The 19,700-nt window shown below is 41.1% G+C and overlaps 2 protein-coding genes across 2 annotated transcripts; one reads left to right on the forward strand and one right to left on the reverse strand.

The window, feature by feature from the left end:
- Positions 1-6,786: 6,786 nt before the first annotated feature.
- LOC310862676 (uncharacterized protein) lies at positions 6,787-9,749 on the forward strand. Its single transcript, XM_083770678.1, has 5 exons — positions 6,787-6,946; positions 7,503-7,595; positions 8,152-8,215; positions 8,655-8,743; positions 8,901-9,749. The coding sequence occupies exons 1-5, from the start codon at positions 6,890-6,892 to the stop codon at positions 8,970-8,972; spliced, it is 375 nt and encodes a 124-aa protein (XP_083626804.1). The 5' UTR covers positions 6,787-6,889; the 3' UTR covers positions 8,973-9,749.
- Positions 9,750-10,169: 420 nt separating this feature from the next.
- Positions 10,170-18,913, reverse strand: slc45a1 (solute carrier family 45 member 1). Its single transcript, XM_083770489.1, has 10 exons — positions 18,740-18,913; positions 17,581-18,021; positions 17,317-17,409; positions 16,507-16,731; positions 15,063-15,931; positions 14,501-14,654; positions 13,898-14,074; positions 13,017-13,222; positions 12,141-12,366; positions 10,170-10,876 (listed from the first exon to the last, which is right to left on the reverse strand). Exons 2-10 carry the CDS (start codon positions 17,999-18,001, stop codon positions 10,848-10,850), a joined length of 2,400 nt encoding a protein of 799 aa, XP_083626615.1. The 5' UTR covers positions 18,002-18,021; positions 18,740-18,913; the 3' UTR covers positions 10,170-10,847.
- Positions 18,914-19,700: the final 787 nt, after the last annotated feature.

A 19,700-nucleotide genomic window follows, 5' to 3' on the forward strand; every position in this document is an offset into this window, starting at 1 on the left:
TCTCAGTGGGACGCATGGCTGTCTTTGGATGGTATTTGTAAACCAAATAGGAGAATTGGGCTAATGTCTGATCAGCTGGAGCTGAGGAGATGCAAATGTACCATCTGCTCTGTGATTCCACATCAATCCTTGTTCATTAACGGTCATAGGAGCGAATGTTATATTTACACTTGGTATATAAAAACATAACCTGACGTATCTATTTGGAAATTCTTAATTAGGAATAACCCCTTGAGATGTAGCATCTCATTTTCATGGGGGTGGGGGGGCTTTAGGCATGTCATTAGCCAATATTATGGGTGAAATAACGGAAAAGAAAAATAATAATAATGGCGACAACAATATCCAATCTACAAGCTCACTCACTCATTGTGAAACTAGACGGGCATATAACCAATGAATGATGATTGATGATTGATGGAAAACTTCAGACAAGTCAAAGTACAAAAGTATTAACATTACAATATAGCATAACTGAAAGTACCCATTATGAAGAATGCCCATCTCAGAATCATATACGGTATATCATGTTATTGTACAATAATTACTGATCATTGCTCACTTACCGGTAAGCTGCATTTCAAACTTCAGATGTTCCAAAATAGCCGATCTACAAGTTCAACGCATCGCATCGCGTGTTTTGAGCTTGTAGATCTGCCATTTTGGAAGCATTTTTATTTATTTATTATTAGTAATTTGATTGAATTATTCATAATCAAAATCTGCAAAGAAACTAGTACCGGTAATTAAAGCTGTCAAATAATTGTAGTGGAGTCAAAAGTACAATATATACCTCTGAGATATAGTGGAGTACAAGTATGAACTATCACATAGCCTATGAAATACTCCTGTAAACTAAAAGTACCTCAGAATTGTACGCAAGTACAGCATATTATGGGTGAAATAACGGAAAAGAAAAATATATATAATGGCGACAACAATATATCTACAAGCTCACTCACTCATTGTGAAACTGGGGCATATAACCAATTAATGATATTGATTGATGATTGATGGAAATCTTCAGACAAGCAGGCAGCAGAATAGAGTCTCTCTTGTACAAAATACAAGGGACAAACCTGGCTAAATAAAGATTAAATAAAAAAGAGAAGAGCAGGTAGAATGAAAGGCGGGAAAACCTTGAAAGAGGAGGAGCAATGCGTCAGAAACCACATGAATTACTGGAAATTTCCACTTTCCTCTGGCAAGACAGTTGTGGAGGTGGAGCTAAGAGGTGCAGTGTTTCCCAAACATAGGGTTGTGGTCCATTTTGGGTCACAGACCCGTTTTTATGGGTCTTAAGTAAATATCCTGCTATAGCTTTTATTTAAAACCTTTCCTACAAAAGTCTAAAATAAAATAGAAATATTTTCAGACATTTTCAATAATTAAAAAATAAATCAGATCTACAAACTCACATTGTGAGATTGTAAATCTGCAAAACTGTTTTATGTGTTGGATGTTTAAGGTCTCAAGCTGAAAACGTTTGGGTACTGGTGAATTAAATGACATGATGAGGACCAGGTGCAACTCATACAGGACAAAAGAAGTTCCTGTCTAACACTGTTAGTAGGCTATGCGCTATGGTATTAATAATCAGATTCATTTTGTAGGTGAGGCTACGCTAGATAGATAATATAAACTCTCTCCTAGGACAAAAACTAAATTGTGGAATAGAATAGATTTGGGAGCATCAGACTGATCAAGTCCTCGTTTATCATGTTCCCTAATGTTTTCCTCTTTTTTTAAAGAATATTATTATTATTATAATTAGTTTCAACATGTTTTAACCACTTACTTAAATCAATTTCTACATGCTTGAATGCTTCAATGTCCATATGTCAATTACAGGCACTCAACATAGGATAAAAACAGATTGCATTCCATGAGGTTTAGCCATGGGTGGCTAAAGGTGATTGAGAGTCAAGTTTCAGTGAGGGAAGATGTTCGAATAATACATAGTGTAAAAATACATTGTTTAAGCAAAAGACATGCAGTCAAAATCTTACTTAAAGCAAATCAAATCCAGGGTATAGGATAATTTAAGTCAAAGTACAAAAGTATTAACATTACAATATACTTAAAGTAGCATAACTGAAAGTACCCATTATGAAGAATGCCCATCTCAGAATCATATACTGTATGTATATCATGTTATTGTACAATAATTACTGATCATTGCTCACTTACCGGTAAGCTCCATTTCAAACTTCAGATGTTCCAAAATAGCCGATCTACAAGTTCAACGCATCACATCGCGTGTTTTGAGCTTGTAGATCTGCCATTTTGGAATCATTTTTATTTATTTATTATTAGTAATTTGATCGAATTATTAATAATCAAAATCTGCAAAGAAACTAGTACCGGTAATTAAAGCTGTCAAATAATTGTAGTGGAGTCAAAAGTACAATATATACCTCTGAGATATAGTGGAGTACAAGTATGAACTATCACATAGCCTATGAAATACTCCAGTAAACTAAAAGTACCTCAGAATTGTACGCAAGTACAGCACTTGAGTAAATGTACTTGTAACATTCCACTATTGTTTATATCATTAATATAGCTATGAAAACTTTATTGCCTGCTCTTTATTGATTAGTCAAAAGTTGTTCACTAGTTTAGCAATCAACGATACTGGCCATTCTAATAATTTGTTATGAGGGAGATTTTCACAAAAATATATTGATCTTTGATAAACCCTGGATTTAAAATAGCTTCACCAATTTTAAAGTTTTCAGGAAATCCACAATAAAGGAAAATAAGTGTGTCTGTTAAATTTACAGATAAATCCTCACTTTCTCAGAAAAATAACAGTTGGCTGCATCTATTTACCGTTAGTGTTAATTTTCAGATTTATGATGCTAAATTATTATTACCACGAGATATGGAATATTGCTCCCTCAATACAAATGAAATGATCCGAAGGAGGGGTCAATTTTGTTGTCCTGATATGCTGCTCGACCTGTTTGAGAGTCAGACAAAGCTAGTCAGACCATGAAGAACACCGCTGTTCAAAACAAAAGAGCTCGGTTTGCCCCCATCAAATGTTCCAATTATGGAGACCCTTCCCCTGCCTAATCCTGACCTCTGCTCATTGATGTCCCCCCAAGCCTTGACATTCCACAAGTCAGGTTGCAGTCTTTTGTAAATTCATTTAGGTACTGTTTTCACTGTATTAGTGGAGACTGCTAACATTAAGTTTGTTTGCTACGGAAATTTCCCCCCAGACTATGGAAACTTATAAAATAGTTACTTTTGAACATGAAGCATTCTGAGCACAAAGAGTCGATTCTCTCTAGTCCAGTGACTTTCAGTGGAACCATAAATTGCCGGCGGTGGCTCAGGGGTAGAGTGGCTGGATGGTAACCAGAAGGTTGCCAGTTCAAACCCGCGCTCCCACAGAGTTAGTGTCAAAGTGTCCTTGAGCAAGACACTGTGACTGAACCCCTAATTGCTCCCGGTTGGTGCCTTGCATGGTTTCCGCCACCATCGGTGTATGAATGTGTGTGTGAATGGGTGAATTTAATGCACAATATGCAAAGCGCCTTGGATGAAGGCACCATTTACCATTTAAATTGCCATTGAGGAAACTTTGGGAGACACAGTCATTTTACATGGTACATAGGCCTATAATGTTTAAGAGAGCAAACTATTGCACCATACAGATCACATGCATTTTATTTTTCATACTTGTCTTACTGTTTTCAACAATTTAATTCACATCTTTTACCTACATTTCACAAAGAAAGATATTTCTCAGATCCATGGTGCATGGAAACATGTTGAGGTATAGTGGGCGTGCACGCACACACACACACACACACACACACACACACACACACACACACACAAATACAGGAAATGATCTCACAAACACTCCCCCTCTCTGATTTCTCCAGTTTTCCAGTTACAGAAACACAGTGAGTAATGCTGTCTGCTGTTTTTAGCCTGGCTGACTATTCCTCCTCCCATGGCTCTGACACACACACACACACACACTGAGACCATTAGATTGTAGACGTCTGCTTCAGTGCTCTGCGGTTCCCACATGGGATTCATTTCCCAAATGAAAGGGCACCACTGTAATTGTACGCACGGTGCCAAGATGGCTCAGCCTTTAAGTGTACCGATATAATGTATGTATATCATTCATGATTTTATTTGTATGCATTGCCTTCACTCATCTTTGCCTGAATCATATTAAATACATGATTGTGAAATGCTTTTTTAATCTTTATTTTTGTATTATTATTATTTTTACAATATAGACAAACTGTTATGTCTGTATCATGACTTACATGGAATCTTGTAATTTTGGAATGACAGACAACGCGGCGTTGACGGGGGGACAAAACCCTCCTTCCCTGATATGAGACGGAGTAATCATCAAGCTCAGAATAACCCACACGCCCCTTTGATCTCTGCATGTAATTACACTGTTCATAATTATATTTCTGTTGAATGTGAGGTGGATGACTTAACGAGTGTTGAGAGGCTTCATTACATTCAGTGACTTAAGTTAAATCCTGGTGTGGTGAGATGATATGGTGAGCATATCAAGATTAAGTGTGATGGGATTCTGAAATTAGATACTAAAATAATGTCACTCATAGAGATATCTTTTTAGCATAAAGACATGATTGGAATGAGAACATTTATAATATAGAAATACCCCAGTGATGACATACATGTTTTACATATGTTAGTATACAAGTATTAGTTGCTTATTTTGCATATGTTCTTACCATTATAAACAATTTTGATTATCTCCAAAGAGGAGAAATGGTCAGATGTAGGCTACTATACAATCCTGCCCACTGTGGTTTCATTCAAACTAGAATAATTCAAGATCAGATGAAATCCATAACCACTTAATACCCTATAATGTATTTCATTGACAAGGCCCCCCCAGGGTTCGCTTAGCCTGCTCCAATTTGTCACCAAATTCTCCACCAAATATCTTCACCGAAAATACAAGTAAATCTGCCATTTTTTTGCAGAATGTACAATACGCTATGCTAGGGTTCATGACGTGCCATGACATAATCTCCATTCTGAGTTTTACCTGGGAATGGGACATGAATGTGGACTGAGAGCAAGGCACTGTTCAGGTGCAGACTCTGGAAAATAAAAAATAAATCATTAGTCAAGTTTCACCTGACAAAAATCTCTGCCCACACAGTGCTGTGTGTGTGTAGCCACACCCTTGTGTTTAACAGCTAGATAAGTAAGTAGTGCAACATGAGGACAGACAGACACTGGAAAATAACCTTAGATAACCCTGGGGAAGAGGAAGTACGGTACCCTTTGACTGTCTGTTTACTCTGTTATATAAAACACCACTTTATCAACCAAGCCAACAGGTGCTCTCTAATTATTGAGGAAATATGTTTAATTTAATCTGTAAGCGCTGTTGAAATCTCATGTTTGATCACACTTACATAAGAGAGACAAAGTGAAGTTGAATCTGGCTACTGGTCTCAAGCTCCACCTCCCCTCAAATAACCCTAGGTAACAGTACACTTTCATACTACAAGCATTTTGAAGATACCGTTTGCATATTAGGATATGCAAATGCTGTAAAACCTTATGATTAATTCATACATTATATTTTACAAAATGTTTTATTTCAACCATCTTTAGAAAATTCAGTAAACTAAATCACATTATTTCCCACACAGCCACTGACACTGTCTGTGACACATGCACTCATACTGTAGGCCTACATGAACAGACCATGCCCGGCTAATTGCTGTCTTTACTAGTTAGTCTCAGGAATTAGACAGCAGAACACTAATAGTTGACCTTGTCCCCAGCCTTTGTATGACTAAATTAACTTTTCGCCTAGGAAATATGCTGTGTAAAATAAATTATGAAGCACTTGAAAATAGGAAATATCACCTAACGGTTTACGGTACCTTTGTTGGCTGATATACTTCAAAGAGATATTAACCATTCACAACCTTCTACCTTAATATCTATGCCAATTCCAGTCAATATAGGCTTATATAATATAACATTTGAAAAATGGATTGTTCATTTCTGTACAAATGCTTTTGTGGTTAATCTGTGTTCTTTTAATTAACTGTTCAACATCCATGTTTGCCTTATAATTGCTAGACACTTGCTGAACAAGTGAAAGCCTAAAGAAACTCACATTTCACCAGGACCGCTCTTTGTTAAGGTTAAATATAGAAAGGAGGAGTGGTTTCATGGTTTCAAGATCGTCAAATTACTGTTTCTCGTGTAACTTGATACCTCGACCTCCCTCATTATCTCTCCCTCCCTCTAAAAAAAAGACAAAAGAAGCCATGCGTGCGCAGTCAAGCGGCTCCACTGCCATTATATTTAAGCCTAGCTCATCTCATGTAGTTACTAATTATGTGTCAATACTTTAGTTTGTCGACAAACACAGTGCAGCCTAAATTTAAATGGTTTACACTTTACAGATTAATTTATGACATGTCGTCGCACGACGGTGTCGCGCGCCGAAAATAGTAGACCTACAAGCTCACAGCGCGTCGCATCTTCTAGGCATAGTGAGCTTGTATCGTCCCTAGCTGTTTTGGGCGCGCGACACGGTAGTGCATCGACGTATGAATCTGACACCGCTTTAAAGCTCTGGACCAATCAGCCAAGAAACAGCCGGGCGATGTTTACAGGGCGGGATTAGATGACATGATCGACAAGTCATTCATCCAATAGAAGGCCCGTATTCCATACACTGTCCAATCGTATTGGTTGCAGACCTGCGGTATTCACACCGAGAGAAAAGAAGCGGCTGGTATTCATCATTTGTCTCCCGGCCTCTCAGGATACATCATCTACACGGACAAACATATTAAAACAAGACTTTATTCTTTAAATTACCCACAAAACAACTACTATGGCTGATACCGCAGTTGTTGACACGACCACAAAGAAGGAAGAGGTTACCGCAAAGGTGCGTTTCATTCATAATTATTTAAGGTAGTTAAGGTTTACTTAAAACTAACTAGCTATTGTTTGCAAACTTCACGTGTGAATTGATTTGTTTCTTGACGTTGCCACTGACAGGAAACATCGAACATTCGGTCATTCTGTTTTAGTCGCAGAAAACAATGTATACGTAAGCCTTTTCAGTCAACCCGAACGTAGAAGTGTTTATCATAAATCCCCCCCCCCCCCCCACGCAACGTTTATTGTTTGATAGCAATGAGTGAATATTAAAATGATACCCTAAAGCGTTAAGAGACGACGCAGCTGGAGCTGGGTGAGCTGTGGGCGGGAAGCCACTTCTAACCAGACATCCAACACCTCATAAACCCCACACAGACTAGTTAAAACTTAAAAGTACGAAATGTGTCCCAAAATTCAAACTTATTTAATGCCAGCTGAGCTGATGAAAGTAGCCCTAATAGTTCTCAGAGAAACACATTCAATTTAACTTATTAAAAAAGGGGGATAAGTGTATTTTTTGGAACGGCATTACTGAGGACTCCATTTTTTTTCTCTCTCAGGACTTGAAAGAGAAGAAAGAGACGAAAGAAGTCGAGAAGAAAGTGGAGAAGAAAGTAGAGAAGAAAGAGGAAGACGCACCTGCTAATGGCACCGTGAGTACTAGTAGTACTAGTTTGAGTCCCTTGACGAGACGACGAGCAGCCTCATGGCCTTTTGTCTTAAAACAGCAGCACCCCCCATCATGCAGGTGTCCATAGACCCGCCCCCTTTCCTTCAAGCTGCTGTTCTCCAGACAGACTGCTCTGCTCTCACCAGCAGCCGCTTTGTTTGGGTTTGGGCTTCTTGGAAATGGCACAGATGTTACAGCCTTGGATCTACAAACTAACAACGCACCATTTTTTTTTTTCAAATACATTTTTTTTTGCAAGAGACAGACACCCTCATATCACTAAGTTGATCCCCAGGGAGGCAATAAGAGTAACACGCATGCAAAGAGAAACCCTGGAGGATCACGCAAGAGCAATGCCAATGCAGGAGGATTGATCTGAAATTATATGCATTTCATTTAGTCTAAAACTTGACTCCTTCCTTGGATAGTCCATTCAAATTCAACTCAGTCACGTAACATGCATTGCTAACCAAACATTGTATATAACTGATGCCCTTGGCTGCTAGTGGAATAAACGTTTCCTCTTACTTGTCATTCAGAACGGTGCTGAACACACTGACAAAGCTACAGAGGAGGTAGCGAAAGAGGAAGATAAAGAGAATGGTGAGTCCTCCCTCCAGGAACTTAACTTGTAGATGCTTTATTTCTTTATCATACCTGAAATGTGTTTCCCTGAGTTGTCTTAATGTAAAATTGGTCGGAATAACGTGTCCCTTCCACGCGCTACGTCCGGCCGGGGAAATTCCCCTCTGTCAGGTGAAAAGAAGCAGCTTGGACTCCTCATGCATAGAAGGAGGCATGAGGTCAGTCCGCTGCCCCCCCCAGGTTGGCAGAGGAAGTGTAGCGCCCAGGATTACATTAGATAATTGGCACTGGGTGAAAAGAAAAAACTGGGTTACAAAATCGTGGGATAAAAAAAAAAAAAAAAAAAAAAAAGTAAAATTGGGTTGTCTTTTTGTGTGCACCCCCTGCTTATGCCTGTGGGATGAGTGTGTGAAATATGAGTCGGTATCCACTAGCTCATGTAAACTGTCAATTCTAGGAAAAGCAGAGGAGGCGCCCCCTGCTGACAAGACTGATGCACAGCCTGTGAAGCGTGCAGCTGAGGATGAGAAGGAGACTGAGAAGGAGGTAGGTTCTAACTTTAGTAGCCTAACTGTATAAAACTCAGTCCCATACCCTTTTCTTTGTACTTTTTGACCCTAAATCAACATTTAGTGATGCACCATAAACCGTCACTAAAAATAAACAAATTTATTCCTTGAACTAAAATATTATTTTTCTACAGGAAAAGGTGGAGACAAAAAAGCAGAAGACAGAAGAAAATGGAGATGCGAAGAAAGCTGAAGTGAAGGCTTAAAGACCTCTTTTTGTCCTGCTTCACCCTGTTCAGCACTGTCTAACAGCCTGGTCAACAATAGTGTAGAGCTTGTGCTTTCTATGTGAGATTATTTTGTTTTGTCTGCTCCCACGTTATCACATTGCACTGGAGTCTTGAAACGTAGTGGCCTCTCCTCCTTTTTTTATGAGATGTTATTTATTGGTCTATAAAACAAACTTTTTTTTCTTGTGCAAATAGGGCCACATGATGAAATCAGTTCTTTTATTAGGTTTTATATATCAGTATATGGTGTAAGCACAGTCTACTATGTTACTGCTGACCAGTGGATTCTTATTAGGCAGCTGCTCTCCCACACCAAGGCTCATGTTGACCTCTCAGATTCACTAAAGACCAAAGACAAGTTTTAATTGGGGGTAACATCATTAGTTAAGCCTTGCTCCTTGTGTTGAGCTGCTAGTGATTAATCCTTTTAGCATAACAGATGGTGAAAGGGTCTTCATACCTCCATGATAAAAAAAGACTGCTTGACCCTGTTATGTGGAGGCAGGCTTCTGCAATGTTGATTAACCTCTCTTAAATCTTAAAGCTTTGGTCAGTTCTGTATGCATTCCACGCAAGTTTGTACCATTTATATTCTACATTTTGTTCAATGAGTTTACTATGTTAATGGTTGGGTAACCCAGTTTTGTGTCAAATACTGCCTTTTCCAGAAACGAGAACATTTGGTTACTTCAGCCACTGCTTTGTATATTCTGATTTAAAAGAAAAAGAGAAAATAAAAACATTGTCTTTTTACTAATGTGCTATTTCATTCAATTACCTGTTTATAGATTATTGACATTCTTAAGGCCTTCTAGGATGATGTCTCTTGGCCTAATTTTGGATAACATGGAAAATGGATGGCTTTAATGCAAGAATGTCCCCGTCTTCTAGACTAGCAATGGGGGGGGGGGGGGGGGATTTCTGAAGGCACAGCTGTTTTCAAATGTCATAGCACCCTCATGTGGCATATTTTGAGTTTGCAGTGAATGATTTAACAGGTTATATATTGGCTCAATGTACAGTTCATATATTGTAAATCTGCAATAAAAGACAGGAGTCCAAATGGCAAAATGAACATTTTAGTTTCAACTCAACCCTGAATTAAAGTAGCTGTTACAGTAAACACTGTTAAAATCGAACTATAGCTGGCATCAGAGAACACTAAAATACTCTTAAATATTAGTTATATTTTCTTAAGCAGGCTGGATAATCCATGAACTCCAGTTTCTTTAGGAACATTGGGCATGGCATGTCTAGTCAGTTATGGATGCCATGATGGACACTTCTGAGACATCACCAGCTAATGACTGGCATGGAAAATGTGGGTGTGCTCATTGTGGAGTCCAGTAAAATACTTCAAATGAAAGCTGAAAACAGGCAATAATAGTGATATCTATCTTTTTGCAAAAGGCCTGAAATAAGGCTCTACCAGTTGTTTGACAAGAAAGCTCAGGCTATGCAAAGCAAGCTTACTTGATATGGTGCAATAGATTATTTGCACCAATAATAGTATTAGTGACCTGATGAAGATGAAATATCTAGCATTTATGGATGAATGAATGTTTGATATTTCATGTTGATCTTGATTGTGAGAAGGTTGCACTACAGTGTGAGCCTCATGCTCAGTGGACGTGGTGTAGTGGCAGAAGACCACAATCTACAGCATGCCCTATGGTGAATTAGCACTTGCAGCTGTCAATAGAGACCCAAAAGTCTTTTCTCTCATTGTGGTCCAGCTTCATGGTTACCCATAGTTCACATGAATCTTCTGAGAGAGAACTCTTTCTGTCACCAGCCATACAGCTGTTTTGTTGCTCTTCTGATTTGTTGGGTGTCCGACTGAATGTTGAATCACACCCCAGTTTCAACTTCTCCTCTTCCTGATAATGACAAGAATCACTGTCATTACAACGGTACAGCCAGGAGCAGGATGACAGCTCACTTTGCTGTCCATGGCTTAGTGATGGCCCATAGATCATCTGCCATCAGTACACAGTTCTCTGTGATCGTGTGGGTGTATGTGCCTGTGCCTGTACAGTACGTGTGCCTATGCGAGTGTCTGTGTGTGTGTGTGTGTGTGTGTGTGTGTGTGTGTGTGTGCGTGCTTGCGTGTGCGTGTGGCCCTATCAGTCATGGCTATCTGTCCTTAAAGTGTTTGTTTGCAGCTACTCTTGCTGGGGACATGAATAAGAGTCAGCCAGCTCAACACATTCTGAGAAGTTTCACATAAGGAAATGTAATGCTCATTATAGTGCTGCTCAATGCTCATTGACTGTGTGAATGTGTAGACTATGTGTTCGCAGCATCAGAGTAAATGTTAAAAAAGTGTAGTGAGTGAGTGAGTGAGTGCTGACATGTGGCATTCAATGTTAAAAACAAAACAGAAACAAGGGCCATTTGGCAGCACATTCAGTTAGTCACTACATCCTGCCTAATGCTAATATGCTAACTCAGAGAAACAGGCAGGTAGACATTCCCTTGGCAGTATGACCAAAACAAAGGACTAAGTAAGACATGGCATCAGGGGACTACTGTAGCTCATGCAGACATTAGGCAACTGATAAAAAGAGGAAAGAGAGGGCAAAGCTGTAGTTTTATGTGACGGTCGAAATTCTATCCTAAACACCAACGAGCAAGGAAAGATGATGAAAGGGTCAACTCAGAGCAGAGAAATCAAACATACAACAGCCTACCATTAGCTTTCATTCAAGCATACAGGCATACTCATAGGGCTTACTCATTGAACACACAATTGCACATAGTCACACTCTTACACTCACACACATTTGCAGAAATCTACCATACCAGTCAAAAAGATCACACATTTCGGTGGAAAGGTTAGAAAGTAAATGCATGGGCACACACTGTATGAAACACACTGGTCATGTACACATAATATGTGCCACCAATGTCTGTCTCTCTGTCTGTCTAACTCTGAGAGGAGCATTGCTGAGTGCTGTGAAACAATAGGTGTTTATGCTAGAGTGTGCAGCAACATGTACAAAAATTTGTCCTATCAGGGCTGTGAAGGTCAAAAGAGACCGTGTGAGAATGTGTGTGGTTAAGTGCGTGTGTGAGGTAAATCAAGGGCCTGTTTCTAAATGTGCACCAATAGTGGCTGGGTCTCGCTTTCGGGGGGCTCACCCTCAGCGGGGGGCAGATGGTACACCACGCAGAGGGATGAGTACAGACAGCCCACGAATGACATCAGGCTGGAAAAGTACATCACTCCCTGGGCCCCACCCACCAGCGAGGTCAGCGGTCCCATCGACACCGACACCAGGATCTGAGCCAGGAAGTACTGACAGCTCAGCAGAGAGATGTCCACCCCCATTCCACGCCTGGTCCCTTCCTCAGATGAGCCACAAAACTAAGACAAACACAAATGCACAGTATACAATTCCAGTTAGCATTGTCACTTAGGCACAAACTCACACATACTGGTATTTGCTGTTGATGATGTATCTCACATGATTCCATACAGTATGTGTTCTACAGTAGCTACCTGCTGCTACTCTTGTGTGTCTTTACTTGCACAAGAGATTTGTGATATTCATTTCTATTTTGACCATGCACCTTAGATATATTTGATATATGTGTCTTGTCATCTCTTTGCTTCCTTTGTTTCTTTTTCTGTTCTCTGTTATGGTGGTTTTCTTTTTTAAACGGTTGGGAGCTTAATACTTTGCCAATAAAGTTGAGTAAAGTAAACCACACAAAAGGGTCACCATGCAACTCCTTGGGTCCAAACGGTTGCAAGGAGTTAACGCTAAAACCGTCTCGACCCTTTGGTGTGGTTTGGGCCATTGAATTCCATTTGTTCATTCACTAGGGTCAACGTGGGTCAACGTGCAACAAGACATATCACACTGCAGGGACAACGCTAAAACCGTCTTGACCCTTTGGTGTGGTTAGGGATTTACACATGTCATCTGCAAAGCTGTGCACAAATGACTCTAGCCAACTGTAACAAATGCATCCCTGAAAATAACATAAAGACGATGAATTCAGTGGACTGACCTGAGGGTTCTGGTAGTATTCACAAAGCAGCGAATAAGGCAGTGTGCACAGAGAGGAGAAGAGCACCCCGTAGGTGACACAGAGAGACAATACCACGTAGAGGTTGTTGGAGAGCGTGGCCAGGCCCGTTCCCAACCCAAATGCCAGATAGGCAAAAAAATAGAGAGACCGGAGAGAGAAACGCTCCTCCAGCTTCTCTAGTATGGCTGGAAGCAGACAAAGAAAAGAGCATTAGAAGAAGCAAAAGGCGAATGGAAAATACCGTAATAGGTACCAGCTGCACTTATTAAGGAAGGAAAATTATAGGCCACATCCAACTTGGGTAATAACTACCAGGGTTCGATTTGCGGGATGGGGAGGGAGGAATCCATGCACATTAAATACATAAATACATGCATTTCATTTTGATAAATGTAGACTGTCTGATATTTTAACAATTGAATTAAAATGTAAAAAGAAATATAGGGCTATATTAAGAAAATGGTTAAGAAATGTAGGCCTATGTGTTTTCTTTTTAACCCATTCTGGGCGGGAACCCCTTCTGGTGTTTTAAACATTATGTTATAATTTAGCTATTGAAAAATAGCAGATCTACAAGCTCATAGCGTGCCACCGAGTGGCGCGCTACGAGCTTGTAGGTCTGCTATTTTTGAAAAATCGTGAAAATGTGCCTGAAATCTTTGAATATATGTTCTTTCAGAGCGAGTTTTTAACTCAAATCAACTGACATAGAAACATGTTTTTTTCAGAAAAGAATATTTTATTTATTTCGACGTCAGGTCTAAAAAGGTTAATCGAACCCTGATCATTTCATTTCTACTGTATATCCAGACCAGCACTGCACTGAGACCCAAGATACCTGGGGGGGTTCTGCTCTGTACCTGAATAGAAGGCAGCACTGAATGCATAGATGCACATGCCCCAGCAGCCCATGCTGACCCCAGCATTGTAACGTTGGTAGGCCTCAGAGTCGTGAGGCGCTTTGGGGTCTCCTTCAAACACCACCTCTCCCATGAAGTCAGTGTAAAACAGCAGCATCCCCTCAAAGGACAGCCAGCCTACAACCCAGACAACAGGATGAGTTGCATGTGGCATTTGAAATGCAAAAAGTTTGAACGTGGAAGCCTTAGACACGTATATACTGTGAAATACTGTATGAGTGTAAAACTAAAAAGTGGGCCCAGGCCGTAGCGTAACGGTCTGGGCACCGGACTGGTGATCCAGTCGCGGTGTGCCGCGGGTTCGACTCCCAGACCCGACACGGCCTTTACCGCATGTCATCCCCCCATCTCTCTCCCGTTTCCTGTCAGCCTACTTTCTATCCCTTAAAAAATCAATAAAGGCGTAAGCCGCAAAAAAAAATATCTATCTTTAAAACTAAAAAGTGATTTTTCCCTTTGAGACATTGATGGATTTATTGTACATATTTATCAGAGCGCAACACGATGCGCAATGAAGTATAAATCAGGGATTTTTGTTCTTACCCAAAAAATGATTAGTGCACAAGCTGCGAAGTGAGGGAGGCATTCTGTAGATGGCCACACACAACAGCTTCATTGACATCTGAGAATCTGCTGTCTCCACATGCTCACTCAGATCACTCTCATAGCGAACTCCATTCAGCAGAATGTTTGCGACCTTCATTAAATGAAAACAGTGATGTATGCTGCAACATATATAGTATAGTATATATAGAACTTATCCCAGGAATAATAATAATATTAATAATAATTTATAGATAACAATATGATCAAAGTTAAATTAATGTAACTCTGAAAATATAAGGAAAGAAACGCCTAAACCCTACATATACAGTATACATACTTAAATGAACAGTATGCCCCAGGGGTCTGTACTTGGCTCTCTCCTTTTGTCCCTCTAGACAAAATCTATAGTCGATCTACAAGCTAACAATGAGAAGCGTTATGAGCTTGTAGATCAGCTATTTGTATTGTCGCTGAATGTTTACCTACTTTCACTGAATATTCACCGACATGCCAGAATAGAATAGGATTATTAGAAAACTTAATTGGAAACATGGCAGACCTGCTGACTGAAGGTCACTGTCCTTCTGCGTCCATTTTCCAGAACAACAGTCTGGTGTGCCAGTGCAGGGTCCTCTATTAGTGCAAGACTCTGGGGTCGCTTCAAGATAGAGCCTCGATGCGACCCTTCTCCGGGCTGAGAGCTAGTTCCACTTTGAGCGTCTTCTTCAGGCAGCTCTTTTCCATGCTGAGCCTCTGCACCTGTTTCAGTCCTTCCTTCAGACTGATCATCTCCCAGAGAAGCGGACCCTTCTGGCCCTTGTGTAGGCTCCTGATGAGGCGGAGAGTCCCCTGGAGGCATGATGGCTCTGGTTGTAGAGTCAGCCTCCATGGGCTGTGGTGTCTGCTGACCTGTGTAGCAGTCTATCAGAACACTGTCTATATAGGAGGTTCCCAAAGAGGAGGCAAAGTCATTGATGCCAGTGAGAGAGTTGTCCCTACTTATAAAACTGCCGTACTTAGGGGTCAGGGGGCTAAGAGGGGAAATTGGACTAGTGAGGCCGGCACAGAGGCGCGCATTGGCACTGCATGAGTGACCCATGGGGTCAACATGGCGCGGACGGGAGTCAGAGAACTGGTAGCTATAAGGCTCTTCTTCATCTTCCCCTTCAAAGCCGCCTGGGGGGACAGGGGGCGAAGGAGGAAGAAGGAGGCTGGGGCTTTTCAAATGATTTTTGCCGGAGGTTTTCTCTGGCTGGGTCTTTGGCAGCTGGCGTTCAGGGATACTGTTTAGAGTCATTGCTGTGGCAACCACCAAGGTTACACTAGTGAACATGTATATGACTCGAAGCTGACCTCCCATTGACCTTCCAAACTCTGTGTGATCCCAGTTGATTCCACCCACAATGTAGCCGAATCCACCACCCAGTCCTGAGAATCGACACATGCAAAATACACACACACACACACACACACACACACACACACACACACACACACACACACACACACACACACACACACACACACACACACACACACACACACACACACACACACACACACACACACACACACACACACACCTATAAGACTAATAAATGCAGGGCTGCCTGCAACAGTCGATTATTGTCTTACTGAATATTCTATTGATTACTAGTTCGATTAATGTATAATTCAGAAGAAATTTTATATTATATTGTATTTTTTCTATATAAATGAATCAGAACAAAACAATTGAATAGAGTCCTTATAAATGACTAAATTGATTAGTGTGATTAAAAACAAAAGCCTTTGTGTGAAAATTGCCAGGTTGAAAGTGACAGTTTCATATCGATCATTTTAATAAAACTGATATTTTTAATCAACTGGAATATTAATTCCATAGTTCGATTAACCCCTAAATAAATACATCTGAAATGTCCAAATTACAATGCTACCGATGACAAAGTAAATAGTTTTTACTTTGTTTGCGTGATTGCTACTTCAGTATAGTTCTTTCTGACCTGCCAAGAGTGCATGGATGTTTAGCCCTCTGTCCTGATCTTCGGGGCTGCACACATCCATCATGTACGCATGGCTTGGGTTGTCAGCTGAGTCGGCACTGAAGTCCATCAGGACCACCCCACAAATGGTCAGGATAATGCCCCACTTGTGGTTAGACGCTGTATCTGATATTGCACCGCCAATGTCCCGGCCATTCAGCACCAGAGTTAGACCGAGCAATGCTCCTATAGGGTGAAAAAGCAGACGGAGCAAATGTTTAAACCCAGCACACATATCAACTACCCTGCTAGTACCATTTCATTTCGGTATATGATCCGGGCGGGAGCGGGTGATATCGTTACGTCATGTAATGTTGTAGTATTGTTTTGTAGTCGACAGGCAGGAACAACAAACACAAACTTCCTTTTCCCTCAAACCGATTTTTCTCAATAAAAGCTGCAGGCTACGAGAGCTTTTATTGTTATTCTTCCGGTTTGAGGGAAAAGGAAGTTTGTGTTTGTTGTTCCTGCCTGTCGACTACAAAACAATACTACAACATGACGTAACGATATCCCGAGAGGATCATATACCGAAATGAAACAGAGACCAGGCTTTCCTCCGAGGTAATGGAAAGCCTGGTGAGGTGAGGTTACCCTGCTAGTGGTTTCTCAAAGTGAGGAGGATCCCATGAGGGGGATCCAGGGGTCCCTGAAAACGAAGTGTGTACAAATGTATGCTCTCAGAGTTATGCCTAATGCATACAACTGGAGGTCCTTTAAATTCAAAACATTTGAAAATCACTAGTCTATTGGAAGAAGAGTATTTCTCACCTATGGCCAGAGCAAAGATGAAGGGTCTTCTGCGTCCAAATCGGGATGTGCACCGATCACTCCAAGCTCCAAGGAGGGGCTGAACAAGGAACCCTTAAAGCCAAAACGAGCAGACACAGTTATGGGAATAAACAACAGATATGTGCGTTATTAAAAATCTGGAATATATGATATTATTGAAGAAAAGTCTCACAATGAAAACTGATACACTTTGAATATATTCATATTCTACTGTATCTCAATGCCCACTGCCTTTCAATTTACCCAGAATGGGACTAATGAACCACACGAGGCTGTAGAACTGGTCAGGGAGACCCATCTGTAGGAGCACAGGTGTCACATAGGCCGTCTCCATGGCATAGCTGAACTCGATACCGAACAGGACACAGCCGTTGAAGAGCAGCTCGGGAAGGGTTCGTCTTGGAGGGAGCTCGCTGAGGTCCAGCTGGTCATGGGGGCAAGGCGTATTTGGTGGCGGAGGGGGCGACGGTCTGATCAATTTCCGACGCTTTGGGTGTCTTTGGAAGTTGTTGGCACGGTGACTGAGGTGCCGAGTGGTGGACATTGGGAAGCTGGCCGTTTTGGGTAGTGTGCTCCTCCAGATGCCCTCCAGAGGTGCATCTGACCTCCCCCCTGGGCTGGCCAAGAGGGGGTCGCTGGAGGTACCCATGCCTGGAGATGACATCACTCTTGACCCAGCTTACTCTGCAGCACAGAGAAAAGGGGACTCTCAACAGTAGGATGATAACATCAACCTTACATCATCATCAGTAAGGTGAAATGCTTGTTTGACACTGTACAGTACAGTGAATGGAAATGGACTATGTTAAATGGCTGAATAAGGCAATGATATATATGCTGACATAAACATTACTGTCTGAGTGTCTGTCCATAACATAGCCTACGCACCATTTGAGGACACTGCTGCAGTCACTATCAGCAAATTGGCAGCAGTCCTCGTGGGCACGAAGCACTGCAACCAATGCGCATGTTTGATAGTGAAGTGCGGTGCGCAAAACCCATGTGCTCGGCGTGGCAGTGGCTCAATACAGCGGTATGCGGCACCGCACTCATTCTCTAGACAGTTTCCATTTTAATTTTTCATGGAGGAAGAACGGAATCGGAAACAAAGGAACCGCTGGGGAGTGTGGTTATGGTTCTCAAAAATATTACAATGGTAAAAAGGTGAAATTATTGCACAATTTCATATTGAAACGTTTAGGTAGGCCTATTAGTAGCCAATACTAGCCGGTTGTATGTATGCCAGGATTAGTTGGTTTACATGACTAATGATCCTCGATATCTTGCTCGACTTAACATCTGGATGTTAAGGTGACATTAGCCTACAGTCGAAGGAAAGTTATTTCCTATAGGCCTATAGACGAGGAAAGGACGTGCAGATTGAAACGCGAAAGATAATTACCTTATCAGGTTGGCTGGTCATTTATTGCGGCATACAGTGTAGCCTATAGTTGTCGGTAAACAGATCAACCATGCATATTTAATGCTTCATAAAAATGTCAGATGAATAAGGAGATTCATGTTTTTTATTTTCCTTTGATGCAGTCATCCCCCCGCTTTCTCCTTCGTCCCGTCTTCCCCCTCTTCTTTTCTCCCCCTTCGCTTGTTCCGATCGGCCCGGTCTCTCCCGTGACGTCGCGCCCCCACCCGTATACGTGCTAGACTTGCAGCATCAGCACCGCGGACAGGTCTCATCTCCTGTAGTACACAATTTACACCACTGCTTCTCAAACATTTTCGAGTTCAGTTCAGGACCCCCAAATGGATGCATGTAGCCTATATTGCCAACAATGCATAGGCTATGTGACTGTAGAGCCCCCATCTGAAAAGGTTTTGTGCCAGGGGGAACTCTATAAGAGAAGATTAATTGTTAAATGTTTTCAAACGTATTGAAAATGTGTCAATACTTTACAAAATGTTTTTAATATGAACATCAAATCCTGTGAAACTTTATACAAAAGGGCCCCCTCTAAAATGAGATGAGACATCTCAAGCCGGGGATTATCCTTTCAATAAAGGGACAAATATGCTAGTATACTGTGAAAAACGCATTTCTCTGACGATAAAATCTCAGCAAAACAAACATTTTTAAATGAGCAGCAGTACATGCAGTCAGATATTCTGGTCCTGTAGAAAGTAAAGGCCTGATTATACTTGCCACGAATACAAAATAGGGTTAGACTGATTTGGATGCTGACAACACCATGAAAAGGTCAGCACCACGGACAGATCCCATCCATGCAGACATTAGGCTTAGAAAACGAGAGAACATCAAAATGACAGAAGATACTGAACTGTCACAATGGATGTGGTTCTCTAATGAGACTTATGAGAGCTATCACATTGTCACAACATAATGTTTT

This window comes from Protomyctophum parallelum, assembly GCF_964188405.1.
Source record: "Protomyctophum parallelum genome assembly, chromosome: 8".
NCBI classification, from domain to species: domain Eukaryota; kingdom Metazoa; phylum Chordata; class Actinopteri; order Myctophiformes; family Myctophidae; genus Protomyctophum; species Protomyctophum parallelum.

Excerpts from the sequence above, each read along its gene's own strand:
- slc45a1 (XM_083770489.1), bottom strand. The coding sequence starts at position 18,001 with ATGTCATCTCCAGGCATGGGTACCTCCAGCGACCCCCTCTTGGCCAGC. Across the intron at positions 13,223-13,897 it reads CAGTGCTGCCTTCTATTCAG|CCATACTAGAGAAGCTGGAG; the intron begins GTACAGAGCAGA and ends GTCTGCTTCCAG. Across the intron at positions 10,877-12,140 it reads CCATCTGCCCCCCGCTGAGG|GAAGAGGAGAAGTTGAAACT; the intron begins GTGAGCCCCCCG and ends TGTCATTATCAG.
- LOC310862676 (XM_083770678.1), top strand. The coding sequence starts at position 6,890 with ATGGCTGATACCGCAGTTGTTGACACGACCACAAAGAAGGAAGAGGTT. Across the intron at positions 8,216-8,654 it reads AGAGGAAGATAAAGAGAATG|GAAAAGCAGAGGAGGCGCCC; the intron begins GTGAGTCCTCCC and ends TGTCAATTCTAG. Across the intron at positions 8,744-8,900 it reads AGAAGGAGACTGAGAAGGAG|GAAAAGGTGGAGACAAAAAA; the intron begins GTAGGTTCTAAC and ends ATTTTTCTACAG.